General features: G+C 31.6%; 1 protein-coding gene across 1 annotated transcript in view; it reads right to left on the bottom strand.

Annotated features, from left to right (window-relative positions):
* Positions 1–3,238: 3,238 nt before the first annotated feature.
* The window catches only part of cnir (cornichon-like protein), a 64,651-nt gene continuing 54,200 nt past the window's right edge, over positions 3,239–13,689 (bottom strand). The window contains exon 5 of the mRNA XM_035368689.2: positions 3,239–3,665. Coding sequence (XP_035224580.1) covers positions 3,608–3,665 — 58 coding nt within the window. The 3' untranslated portion in view covers positions 3,239–3,607. The remainder of the gene's footprint in view (positions 3,666–13,689) is intronic.

Below are 13,689 nucleotides of genomic sequence, written 5' to 3'. Positions count from 1 at the left end.
CTGTTATTTTTGAAAGACTTTGAAGACACGAAAAAAACATCATCAGTATTATTCATCGGTATATAAATATATTGCATATTACCTTCTGGATTACCTCGTAGTATGAAAATTTGAGGTATTTGTGAATTTAGGTCAATTGGTTGTTTTAAAAAATTAAGCAATATTATGCAGAGTAAGGCAATCAAGACTGTGATATTTAAATGTGAAATGAGTAGATATTATTTATTATAGTATCAGAGAACTATCAAACTGGGTAAAATCGCTAAAAGAGGTATAGAATGCTCTGTCAAACTATATATACTAGAAAATCTAAATTTGATAATGAATGTATCCTAAAACGTGTTTGAAATAAAATTCTGCATGTTAAAATATTTGTAATTAGGCACATAGGTCAGGTTAAGTTTTTATTAAATAGGGTAAGGCATGCAAGGGCAGTCTGTCAAAAGGGAGAGATGCCATCGTGGAGGAATTTTGAAGGAAAACTGACTTTGAGTGGATATTAAAAATAATGCATGCAATTTTCATTCAAATTATATTTATACATATTTCTTATGTAAAAATTTCTGGTATATGCTAAATTATTGTAAATTACTTTACTGGAAAGAGATAGTGAATGCACAGAAATTAAAGATTTGCACATGCCAAAATGAAAAATATAAAATATACATGGGTATTAATGCATATGCTTGCAAAAAGCATGTATCTGACTAAATATGTAAATATTTATTAAATTATTTATAAATCTACTTGGAAATAAAAGATTTATTCATTCATAAACTCCTGTGAAAGTTAGTGTGAAGAAGTCTAGTTATTAAATATATCTAAATTTGTAACAATTATAAATATTATCTAAATATCTAATAAACTTAACATTTAATTGTAAACATAAATTGAAATTCTGTTGACAAATACATTTATAAAATTATTTAAGTAAGAATTGTTCATACTGGAAAGCAATTTGTTAAAAGGTATTGTAAAGCAAATTCTATGAGATGCATACTTAGGGAAGTAGCAAAGATGAATTTAATAATAAATATAATGATGAAATTAAGAATAAAAAAAAAAGCTGATGAGTATTAAAAGAATTATTTCCTTACATTTTATAATAATGCAGTTACATATTTTAAATAATATTAAAAAATAATCCTTTTTTATTACCTTTCAGAAATACTCATAAAAAGTTAAGTACATGGAAATCAGCACCAATATTCAATATTTCACTATTAAAATAAAAAGTGCTCTTATTTGAAATGAACCGAGCAGAGCATTAATTATGAATTGACTCAGATTTTTGATTTAAAAGATGCCTTCAGAAGCTAAAAAATCCTCTCATATTTGAGAAAGTATTTTAGGAAGAAGCTCTGTAAATAGAAAAGCAATAATGCATAATTGAATATTAATAATATAATAAACTTTGAACTTAATTTTTGTAATCAGTTAACCAAATAAAATCGAATCATCTTAACATTTTTTTCTAATGTAATTAATGAAAACTTTTGAAAATATTTCATTCAAGTTAAACTGTTCTGGAGAAAGTACAGCATTTATTGCAGATAAGCTACATCCAGAAGAAATATATAACGCTGATGAAAGTGGTCTTTTTCTGGTAATATGCACAAGGAAGTAAGTACCTTGGCAACCCCTACAGAAAAGGCTCCAACTGGAGTCAAAGATTCCAAAGGAAAACTAACAATTTTAGCATGCACAAATGCTGCAGGAACACGCAAGTGTAAATTTTTCATAATCGCAAAAAATACATGACCCGGAGCATCGTGCAAATGAAACAGCAATGATGACACAAGTGTTAACAAATGATTGGTTTAAAAATAATCTCACACCCAGGGCTCCGTTAACGAATGATTGGTTTAAAAATAATCTCACACCCAGGGCTCGGCAAAATTGAATTCAGTTTGTTTACCTGATGACACAATAATTGTCCTGATTGCAGATAACTGTTCAGCTCATACTTCACTTAACATTTAATTATAAACACATTAGTCAGGTTAAGTTTCAGTGAAAAGAAAAGTATCTGCATTATTCTTTCCCCCCAGTTGTCCGTCCATCATTCAGCCTATGGATATTGTAATAGTGCGCGTGTTGAAATGCAATTAAAATCCCTACTAAATTTCTTGAATAATGGCAAGACTGCTCAAGAATTTTTGAAATATTTCAGTATAAAATCTTCTATGCGAGGCATCGCCAGATCTGGGAGGATGTGTTTCCAGATATTTTAAAAAGTGCTTCACATACTGTATGGCCACTGCCATATTACATGGTGAGGATGATGGAGATGACAGCTGCGAATTTGAAGGTTTTGGGATATCTTAAACCAGAACTGAAATTTTCCAGTTAATGGATTTTGTAAAGAAATGTGGAGAAGTGGTAATAAATGAAGATGATATAACAGAAGTTTTTCACTGTGATGACAATGCCCCAATCATCAATCAATTAATCTATGGCGAAATCTATTTTTAGGTCCAGAAAATACTGCTACCGATAGTGAAGGAAGTGACAGAGAGGTTATAGAAAAAGAAAAAAAATTGATTGCTAAGTTAGTCGAATTCTCAACACAGCAATTACTGGACTTGGAACAAAATGCAACTTTGTAACTGAACAAGAAATCATGCCTGTCTATAATTAAAGAGAAAGTATTAGCAGAAAAAAAAAAAAAAAAAAAAAAAACGACGCAACTTAAACAACTTACATTGAAAGAAATGTTTAATAAAGTAAACAAATAAATATTAAGCCCTTTTTGTTTTGTAAGTTTTGACACCTTTTAGATCATAAATGCTTCATTATTTCATATATAACTTTATGGACAAAGCAAGGAGGTTACATTCTTGAATTACAAGTAATGTCCTTCTTCATTTGTAGCCATTTTAAACTGAGAGGTCATTTTGTGTGGCATAAGTCACTGTGTTAAATATAAATCCTTTTATAATTATTTTCATTCTACCCTCATCAAATATTCAAAATATTGTTTCTAACAAAAATCTTTCAATTATGCCTATATTTAAAAATGTCTAATAGCACACTGTCCCTTTGAAGATAATTAAAGAATAGCATTCACTTTATCAAATATACTTTATCATACATCAGCTTAGGTTCTACTACAGGATATAATTCCGTATAAGTATTTTGGTATATCATGTTTTTAATGAGAAATTGCATCAGCCTGGAAAATAAATTTCTGAACTAAAAAAACAGTGTTTCACGTATAATAAGAAATACAATGAAATAAGTATTTATTTTTAATATGATGTATAAAGCAAAATAAAAAAAACTTACACAAGTAATTTGAAAATGAGACTACTCAATACAAATTTCAAGAAGACAATATTGAGGAATGATTAAATAAACACACTGCTCATAACATACATCCATGAATTTCATTCAATAAATAATACAATTTTTTTTAACAATTAATGACTGTGTAAGCATGTTCATTTTCACACACACAAGGAGAAATTTTACAACTAAATGGTAAATCATGATGCCTGATGTTTAGTTTCAGAAATTTTAAGAGTAATCACATTTACCATTCACAATGGAATTTTCAAAAAGTAACGTATTACTCAAAGCACCTGAAGAACTTGGTTTTATTGTGTCAAAATTCATCACTTGTGATGCTGTCTGGCGATTTCATCAGCAGTGAGATTATCATGCTATAAAATGAAAAAAGAAATTTCTGATGAGATTACAAATTTGAATATAAGCAGTTTCATACAACTTAAGTTTTTTAAATAACAACCCAAATATGCGGTTTTTCTGAATATACAAAGTAAACAATGAAATAGAGCTAAAAAATTCAGGAGTAACAATAAATGAGGATTAAAAAAAATTCAGCAATACCATTATATAAGTCTTAAGGGTGTTTTCATTAAAAATGGGAAATATAATAATACAATTGCAAAGAGTATTTTTGGCTTAGTTAACACAGCAGCAAATTTTAAGAAATGCAAGCAAGCAAATTTTTAAAATATAGAAGGATGAACTTACTGATTTTAGAAATTGTAGCAGTTCTGAGCGGGGGGGGGGAGAGGCAGTTTCATTATGGACTTTTCTTAATAAAAATCAAAAAGTGATATGCCAAAAATTTAAATTTTGGATGTTTTCCATCACACTACTATGACAACATGTGTCAAACACTTTTATCTAAAAAGATAAATGTGCTAATTTGACACTACGAGAGAGAAAATGAATCTTCATCATCAGCTCATTTCAACTACAGTAAAATATTTCTACACACAATAAGAGAGCTGGCTCATATATCATATTCCCCCTTTTTTACTGATTTTATTTTCAGAAAACTGAAAGGAGAAAATTATGGGAATAGCTTAAATCTGATGGACAGAGTTACAGTAAGAACATAACAAATGAAAAGTAGTCATGGGCAAGCTATAGGTAACTATCACAATATTATTTCTTTAACCCATTCACAACAGGCACCTCTGTTACCAAAGCATTCTCTTGGGACGGCGCGTTAACCAGAAGCGTTGTCCTGTGGGGGCGAACAATTTACGCTGCAAAGCCTACCTTTGGAAAAAATTCGTATAAATGAAATTTGTAATTCGATTTTCCAATTTTGGGTACATAATGAGAACATTCAGATAGCCTGCATGCTGTGTCCTGGATGTTTTCCTTCACGTCTTTCCTCATAATCTAAATTTTTTCTTGTTTCACTAATGTACTAATGCTTTTGTATCCTGGCCTGTCGTTTTGATGAGGGGGGGGGAGACGTAAAATATAAAAAATACGATGTCTTTGCTTTGCACAAACAGGCAACTTATAATTAATTGCAATTTCAGGATCTTCCTTTAGACCAGTACTTTTTAGAACATTATGGAATGTTATATAAGGGCTAGTATAAATACAGAGTACACGCCATTTTTCATCAGACTGCTTTTTCTTACTATTGTTACCAGACCTTACTAACATAAAAAAATATGATAGCTTTGCTATGCATGAACAGGCAACCTATAATTAACTTTCCGCCATTTTAGGAGTTTCCTCAAGACCAGTACTTTCAAGAAGATTCTGGCAAGTTATATAACGGCTAGTATAAATACACAGTACATGCCATTTTTGGTCAGACTGCTTTCTATTGTTGCTACCAGACTTTGCTGCTGCTCATCCCATCTGTCTTTCCTTTGTTAGAACAGTTATGATGTAGAAAGTCTAAATTTAACTTAATTTAAATCACGATTTAGTTTATATCACAATCGAATATGCAATTTTGAGAATTCAAATCCAAAGGAAAAATGATCTGCGGTGAGAATTGAATAAAGATGTGTAACCTAAAAAGCTACATTCTTCTTTCCTGTCATTTTGCAGCCTACCACTCAGCCTCAACAATATCCGGACACTGTTGTAGTTATATCTTCAAGCTTTGTCATTCCTGTGCCAGCCTGCCAAAATATTACATAAGTGAAATGTATTTTCTCACATTATTTGTGTTGTGTGGTCGGGCCGACAGGAATGAGACAAATTTTGGAATATAAAGTGATACGTTTATTTTTGCATCCATCTCACAAGCGTTCCTCCTGTACCTCGAGGGAGAAGCCCTATTTATAGATATGTGTGCATCATGGTGCTCATCCAATCAGCGACATTAATTTAAATCACGAGGTGACGCTATCTTCTCATCAGGAGTGTTCTTAAGGACTTTATGTAATATGACATATTTATGAGTTTGGCGATTTGGCGGGCGCCAACATGTTAATATAATTTATAATAAAGAAAGGATTTCACCAAAATTTAGGAACAGGGTTGCAATTTAGGTAGAGAATCGCCAACACATTATTAAGGAATATAATTAGAATTTAATTTAATCAATTGATTTAAAAATATTACACACACACACACACATATATATATATACACGTACATACATATGAATGTAACACTTATGATTTGCGGAAGGGGAAACCAATTCACTCTTTAGTCACGCTCATGAAAAAAATTACAACTGCTTCGATCATTAAAACATTTCTATTTTGAATAGGGAAAATTCCTGAAAAATACATTTTTGGTTATATTGGTACCACATTAGGGATGCTAAATGCATCCAAAATTTCTATGAAAACAATTTACATTTTAGATAACAGAAAAGGAAGTGTAGCAAAGAGACACAAGTTTCTTATGCACAGCATGCAGGCTAGAAAAGTGATGTGTACTAACTGCAGTCATATTTATAAGCTGGAAAGTGCTTGTTTTAATCCTGAGCAGCAACTGGGCTAAGGATTTTGCAGTGCAAAGAAATTGCAGGGAAGGAGTGATGGAAAATGGCGTAAAGCTTATCTTTTAAGTGGCAATGTATTTAATTAAAATTTATGAATTTAAGGGTCTGTTGTCCAATGGTTCTCATTAAATTTAATAATTTTGTTTTAGATTATATATTTTTTACACATACAGATAATATATTTTTACCTTCTGACTATATAGATATAATCAGAAGATAAAAGAATATAAAACCTAGTAGTGAGAAAAAGATGAAGTGATTCAAAGCACAATGCAAGTTTTATTTATCTTGAAACAGAACTTTCTTTTACCTCTTTCATACTTCAAAGATTATTAGATTAAAATATAATAAATAAATAAATAAATGGAATGAAAATACAACTTATTAAGGAAGGAAAAGGAAAAACAGAATCAATTAAACAATTAGACACACGAATGAAATGAATTTTAAATGTGACATTTTTTTGCTGATTTCTATGTTTAAGAAAGTAGATGGAAATCTGCATTGTTTCATCTGTCAACATGCAATAATGGAAAAACTATACCAGAAAAAAGTACATTTGAAAAATTTATGGAAGTCAGAATAATTTTGAAAGCTGGGCAAACAGGAAGATAACGTGTAGAGACAACATAAATGTTTCTTTTGAAGCAAGAAATGTAAAATTCAGAAAAGACTTGCTCTGAGTCTAACAATGAGGGCTTTCAAATGCTAGCTAGATGGGCATCCATTTGTACTATGAGAGCATACATTCCTCTTAGTTTCCCTCACTTAAAAGGCAAGAGAGAAGTAGTCCAAGACATTGACCTAATTCATATGGTGATGAATTAATGCCTATCATGTTTTAGTTCATGTGCCAATATAGAGATATTAGGTTTTTCAGACAAAAAAAATATGAAAAATTTGCTGAGATCTTGCTGGGATTCGAAACACTGACCTTCCGACTTACACAGCGAGAGCCTAGAAGGAAGAATCCGATAATTCCTTACAATCAAAACAGATATACATTGGATTATTCTAAAATTTTATTAACATAAGACTGGAAACAATTCCAGATTAAATTAGTTTTTGTATATTTTATGAAAAATAAATTTTTAGTGAGTTATGATAAAATATTTATTAGAATGTCAAATTTAAACATTCCTATTATATATATTAGGTTGTAACAAAAGTTTTCCCCAAAAAACGTTCTCAATAAAGTTAGAAAAAAATAAACATGAAAAGCAGTACATTTACTGCGGGTACTAATCACCACTCAAATCTATGATTTTCTGCCAACATTTTGATAGTTTTTCAAAGCCTTTGGTCCAAAAACTTGGTGGTCGTGAGTTCAAAAACACATCAACTTCATTTCAGACAACCTGTGCATAGTGCAAGATAGCACCAGTGAGATGTAGCTGCAGGTGTGAAAAAGGTCCAGAAGACCAAAGCAGAAATGTCAGAGCTATATGGTGTGTGTGTGTGTGGCAAAAGATCCCATTTGAGTCCATACAGAGTCCAGCCAGTGAATGCAGACACGTGATCTTGCATGCTCTTGATGGAACATTTATCTTTTTGTGCTGAAACCCAGTTTGACATTTTTCCTTGATAGCAGAGTCAACACAGATTAGTATCTCACTGTAGACCTTACCTTTATGTTTTTCCAGATACTGTTTGTGGATAATACCACAGCAATCCCATCAGATAAAAAGCATGAACTTTTTGTTAGTCAAATTGCACTTTGTGACACTGCTGATGGGCTCACTGAGCACAGACCACCACCTTTCAACTTTTGTTGTTGAAATAAATCCATTTTTCATCACAAGTGATGAATTACAGAATTTTGTCCTTGTGTTGATATTCGAGCAGATTAGTGCAGGCCCGAACATGTCTGTCCTTATTTGAGTCAGTTATGTGACACCCAGCAATTGAACTTGTACGTGAAGTTTATGCGACGCATAGCACGATGAATGTTTCATGGCACTGTCTAACTCCTTAGCAAGCTCTTGAGTGGTTGCAAACAGATCTTTTTCCACAAGTTTTAGCAGGCTAGCCTCATTAACATCAGTATGCCGGCCAGAGCACTCTGCTTCTTGAATGCCATACTTCTTGTTTTTGAATTTCTGGTACCATACCCGTCACAGAGTCATATAAAACAACATTAGTACCTAAAGCTACGTACATGATTTGGTGACATTATGTAGCTGAATTTTTGCAATAGAACTGGAAGAAAATGATGGTTTGAATTTTGTAGCGTGATAGTTCCATTTGAGACACCTTGTATGTTATTTTTTTTTACAAATTTCACAACACAGCGTTCTAAAGTAAGTCTCTTTCTTTTAAATGCCAAAAATTGTTTGACAAAGTAAGACAACATGCTAATGCAAACTGTTTGCACAAACAATATTTAAAGTGACGGGAAACTTTAGTTAAAAGCCAATATTTACACATACAAGTAATTTTAAAAGTGTAATCTATTTCCTATTTCTCTAAATATAATAAATGAAACAGAAACATGAGAGAATAGTTAATAATAATCCCTCTCATTTTAGTGTATATATTTTAAGAAATAATTAAATGACAGCTGTAAGGAAAGAAACAACTCAAGTTATGTTTAGATTAAAAGTAATGAGAAAAAAAATTGTGCTAAAACAAATGGCACAAGTACCAAATTTTCTCCTTACTATAAATGGTTACGTGACATACATAACTACAATATGCAAGAATAGTTGATTCTTACTATGTAGGCATATTGCCATGAAATGATTTCTTATAATCCCCAATTTAAGCTTTAAATTGTTTATACTTAGGGCACTAATCATCACATTGAAGGTTGTAGGGATTTATATTTTAACTGACAAGTTAAAATTTAATTTTAAAAAGTTTCCTATAAGCCTTCATTCCCCTAATTGTCAGCACTAGAATAGTTAAATTTTGTAGTGCGCCTGAAGGAATGCAAATTTCTACTTTGCTAGAAGTATTTAAAAGCTGAGTTTCGGTACGAGAAAAGGGAGAGTTAGGCTCTAGCCGCCACCTCTGTCATACATACGTTTGCTTATTGCTGGTTCAAGTGCTTAATTGCATTTATTTGCTGCCATTAGTTTCGAAGAGGGTTTAAGTTACGGGATCTCACTGAACCCTGTAGTTTAGTTCTATCATTTGTTAATATTTTCAAATTTTAGTTTCGTTACTTGATATTTCAGTTACCACCCAAGCAAAGGCGAAGTTTTTTAGCGCCGAGCTGACACATTGTAAATTTCAAAGATTTAATAAAGGGTACTTTAACCCTTCTCTTGTGTAGTTTCATGCTACTCGAGTTTTCACATAGAAGTTTAACTACTGGAATCTACAAGGTAACTGAATACAAGGAAAAAAGTTATTCTGCATCATTAATATTTAAAATGGCTAAATTACCTGCAAAAAAAGGCATACAGGGAACAAAAATGTATTTGGAATGCAAATGCAATTTTTATGCATGAGTTTAGTTCATAAATACAAATAATGAAATGAACTAACATAGAAATTTGTTAGCAGAAGCTAACTAAAATATTTACTCTATATATCTCAGTAATAGAACCGTATAATTTAGGTAAAGAGAAGGTATCTAAAGTTTAATGAGAAAAATATAAGCTTTTTATTAAAAGTAACATAATAAACAGCTGCTTGGAACATGAACAAACTGATTGTAAATATTTACAGTAATCTTACATTTTACTTAATACATGTAATAAAACAATTTATTTAATATCCCTCTCACTGAATAATAATAATGTATGTAAGATAAAAAAAAAATTGGATTAAAGAGAGTTGTTTGAAATTTTCATCTGAATGAAGCATTCGGAGGCAATTAAGTTATAAGGGGATGTGTTTGAAATTTTGGTTTACTTAATTATGACAAAGCACACCAGGCCTAACCGCCTAGTCACAAATGGCTTCATGGTGCCCTGCGACTTTATCGTTCAGCTGCTGAAAAGCCAAACTTATTTTAAGAATAGTTAGCATTGCTTAAAACAACTGAAACAGCAGAAATCAAATAACTGAAATATAAGAAAATTTTGATTCGTTTAATTCTCTAAGATAATTTATTCTGAAATATTCAAATTCTTAAAATATACTTTGACAACTGTATCTTTCTAAATAAGCGCAAGTTCGTAAACTTGCACATAGTTTTCACATAAAAAAACACTTTATTCAAATTCTTTCTTTAAAATATAGTCTGTGTTTAATTGAATGCAACAAATCACCAAGGGATATCTACGTAACAAGAAAGATTATGGAAAACACATTACATATGGCGAAAACCACAAAAATACCCATGCACATTAAGTGGAGTCAAACTACCAGTGTTTAACTACATATGGACCTACAATGTAGTTTTATTTTACTGACGGACAAAGTACTAACAATTGCTATAAATTTTTTTCTTACTCATGCATATTCTCTGCAGTAACCAAGTAGTTAAGTTGCTGAACACTAGTAGGTTGAACCTAGTTGGAGCCCACATAAACGGTTTGGTTACTTGGGTGCTTTTCGTGGTTTCCCAAGGTGTACCATGGATATGACCGAGTTTCCCTTAGCAAAGTCCACTCATTGATAAGCAGACAGCCCTTGTGTGCTTTGCCATGTCCAAATAAAACTTAATAATATGATTTTATGAATGCAATAAATGTTAAAAAATACAATTATGTCCTACTATTCCCACACGAGGAATAAAATCTTTAAAAATTTATTAAATTCCATAATCTTTACCTCTACTATTACTTGTAGCAGTAGTAAGGTGCATTTAAGATTATTTAGTAATGCTATTTTCTAGAAATTTTCAGTTAATAACAGTGTTACAAATTTTTTATATATGTAAATATTTTTAGTAAAATAGTATGTAAATTGTATCTCTTGTATAATGCAATATGAAAGGTCTCAGAAATGTAAGACTCCACTGGGAAAACAGCATTACAGGGGTTAAACATTTAACTTTGAGGTAAATCTCGTCTAACTGGTGACATAGTGCCAAGCTGGTGATAGTTTTGGTGACTAGGCAAACTTCTGGTCTGATACATGGATAATTGGCCCCATCCCTATGTAACTGTAATTATATATGCCTTCGACCAATTTTGAGAAATTGAAGGTACAGGAAACTTCTCGGCAGCCAGGGAAAAATTATACGAGACTGAAGACTGCATCACTTTAGTTGAGTTCAGAATTAAGCATGGAACACTGAGAGTATCGAAAGATCACTGTCCCAGCTCCATTGAGGTTTTTTATATTGTCTTGTATTTAACATTCTTAGTAGTTTGAAGTGGTAACTACTGACAGTGCTGTGTCATATTGAGAAGAGCTGTACAAATACTTTTGCAAAAAGTTCTAAAACTGTAAAGTGTTTCATGAGGGAAAATAAATTTTATCTAGCTTAAGAGGGATTAAGTCATTGTCATGTCTATGATGAAGCCTATTAAATAGTGCCTTACAAGACCCAATTTTTAACAATTCAGCAAGGATGGTTGGACACTAAACAGTGTGTGCAGTTTCAATTGTGTTTCAGCAGTTATCACACTTTCTGTGTTTTCCTACCCTTTGGTAATTGGTTTTCAGTGGAATGTTGTTTAATGTAGGTTGTCCGACAGAAATTTATCTTCTTGTTTTTTGTGCAGATCTTCATGATTCTGGAGTGGATAATCAATTCCATCATCTTGCAGAGGATGCTGGTGAGGGTGATAGGCCTACAGTTCTTGCATTCCATAGCTGAATTACTTGTTTTCAGTAAAGCTACAGTGATAGAAATTTTTCAAGCCTTAGGCAGCCTGCCAGATTTCCATGATGTGTCTATGGTTTTTCGCCAAGATGTTTAACCATTTCGCCAAAAATAAGATAATTTCCTGCTCATTTATTTCCTTTATCTGTGTTAATAGCAATATCTAATTCTTCTAAACTGATGTCCTTTTAAAACAGGTCATTATGGCTGTATCGTTTTGCCTCTAGGAGCAATTTTTGTCACAGCTTCTTATTTCTATCAAATCTAATAAATTCTTGTACTCTAAATTTACTAGCTCTCAAAGCATAAAGATTATGCTAAAACCTTAAAAAAATAACACGAAATTTTACCATAAAAATTCATGAAGACAGATTTTCTACAAAAGTAAAATGTGAAAAATGACATGGATAACAAAATGCTTTGCACAACAATGAAAACAAATTTTGCTCTCTGTATCATGGGCACTAAGTACATTTCACTATTGTATTTGTGGCGATTCAAATGAAACTGAAATATTAGTTTCAGTTCTTGAGTTAATTAGTTCAGGTACACTGAAAAATTTTCTGCCAAAACTTGGCATGCCCAATGGCACAAATCTGTCTGCTAATGTGCCAGATGTGTTTATCAGGCATCTGTGTATCCAGTCAACATTTTAATATTCTATGAAAAATTCTCATATGATTAAATAAGAACATGTAACATATTTACGTATATGGAGTACAGGACAATGCTTTAAGATGAAGTAGAAACTTCATAAATCATGACTGCAGTATCAACCTTTCAGACACTCCCAGACATCTTAATTAATAAACAATTTTAACTATCATTTTCATGCTCAGTAAACCAAAACCAGCAAAATTGATTGTTTTTACTTTGCCTACTCTTTGGCAACTGTTCAGTAAAATGCTGTGCCTCTCATTTTGAAGCAACAAATAACAGGTTGTTCGTCCTTTTTTCCTAATTGATAAATTAAATGACAATTAACAATTAATAGTAGCATCTGTTCAGCAGCAAAAATAGGCAAAGGGAGTTAGTTTAACAAAACCCTTTAATTTTGAAAGTAAACGTATTGTTCAATATAAGCAATCACTGCACTGAGGCAGTTATTCGGAGACAAATCTTTGCATACACATCTGTGGATTATCCATTGAGAAATACAGCTCTTCAATGTTAGCAAAGTAGTTTCCACTCCAAGCTTCTTTCATTCTGTGAAAAGATAACAGCTGTAGGGGATGTCAAGGTGATAGGTTTGGTTCTCATAAATGATTTAAAGCAGTTGTTATGAGGATGCAATCAAGTGTTGTCATACAGGATGACTAGATTTTAGTGGAAAGAACTTGATTGACAATAGTGGGTTCCAGCAAATGACAACTTGATGAATGTAAGATTATGAAGAAAGTATAAAAACTTACCTCTTGGTAAAATAAATACATTGCCATGAATATCTGCATAATAGTAGCCCCAAAAATTTATTTTTAAAACACACAAGTTCCATTCAACTAATTTTTTATTACCGAAGGATCATTTTCCAGATATATGTTATATTACAGCTGCACATATCTTTATTACATCTATTTAATTTCCAAATTACCTAAAACAAGCACAAAATTTATCATATCTAAATCAATATCACCTAGCAAACTTATAATTAAATTTGTCAGGTTTTTATTATGAATACAATTTTTAAGAAAACAGACAGCATATTGTATTATTAATAAAAACA

This window comes from Stegodyphus dumicola, chromosome X1 (assembly GCF_044657685.1).
Source record: "Stegodyphus dumicola isolate Sdum_Otavi_A_Nest chromosome X1, ASM4465768v1".
Lineage (NCBI taxonomy): Eukaryota > Metazoa > Arthropoda > Arachnida > Araneae > Eresidae > Stegodyphus > Stegodyphus dumicola.
Note: the sequence above shows the minus strand (reverse complement) of the source record. Positions and strands in the feature narration are given on the sequence as shown.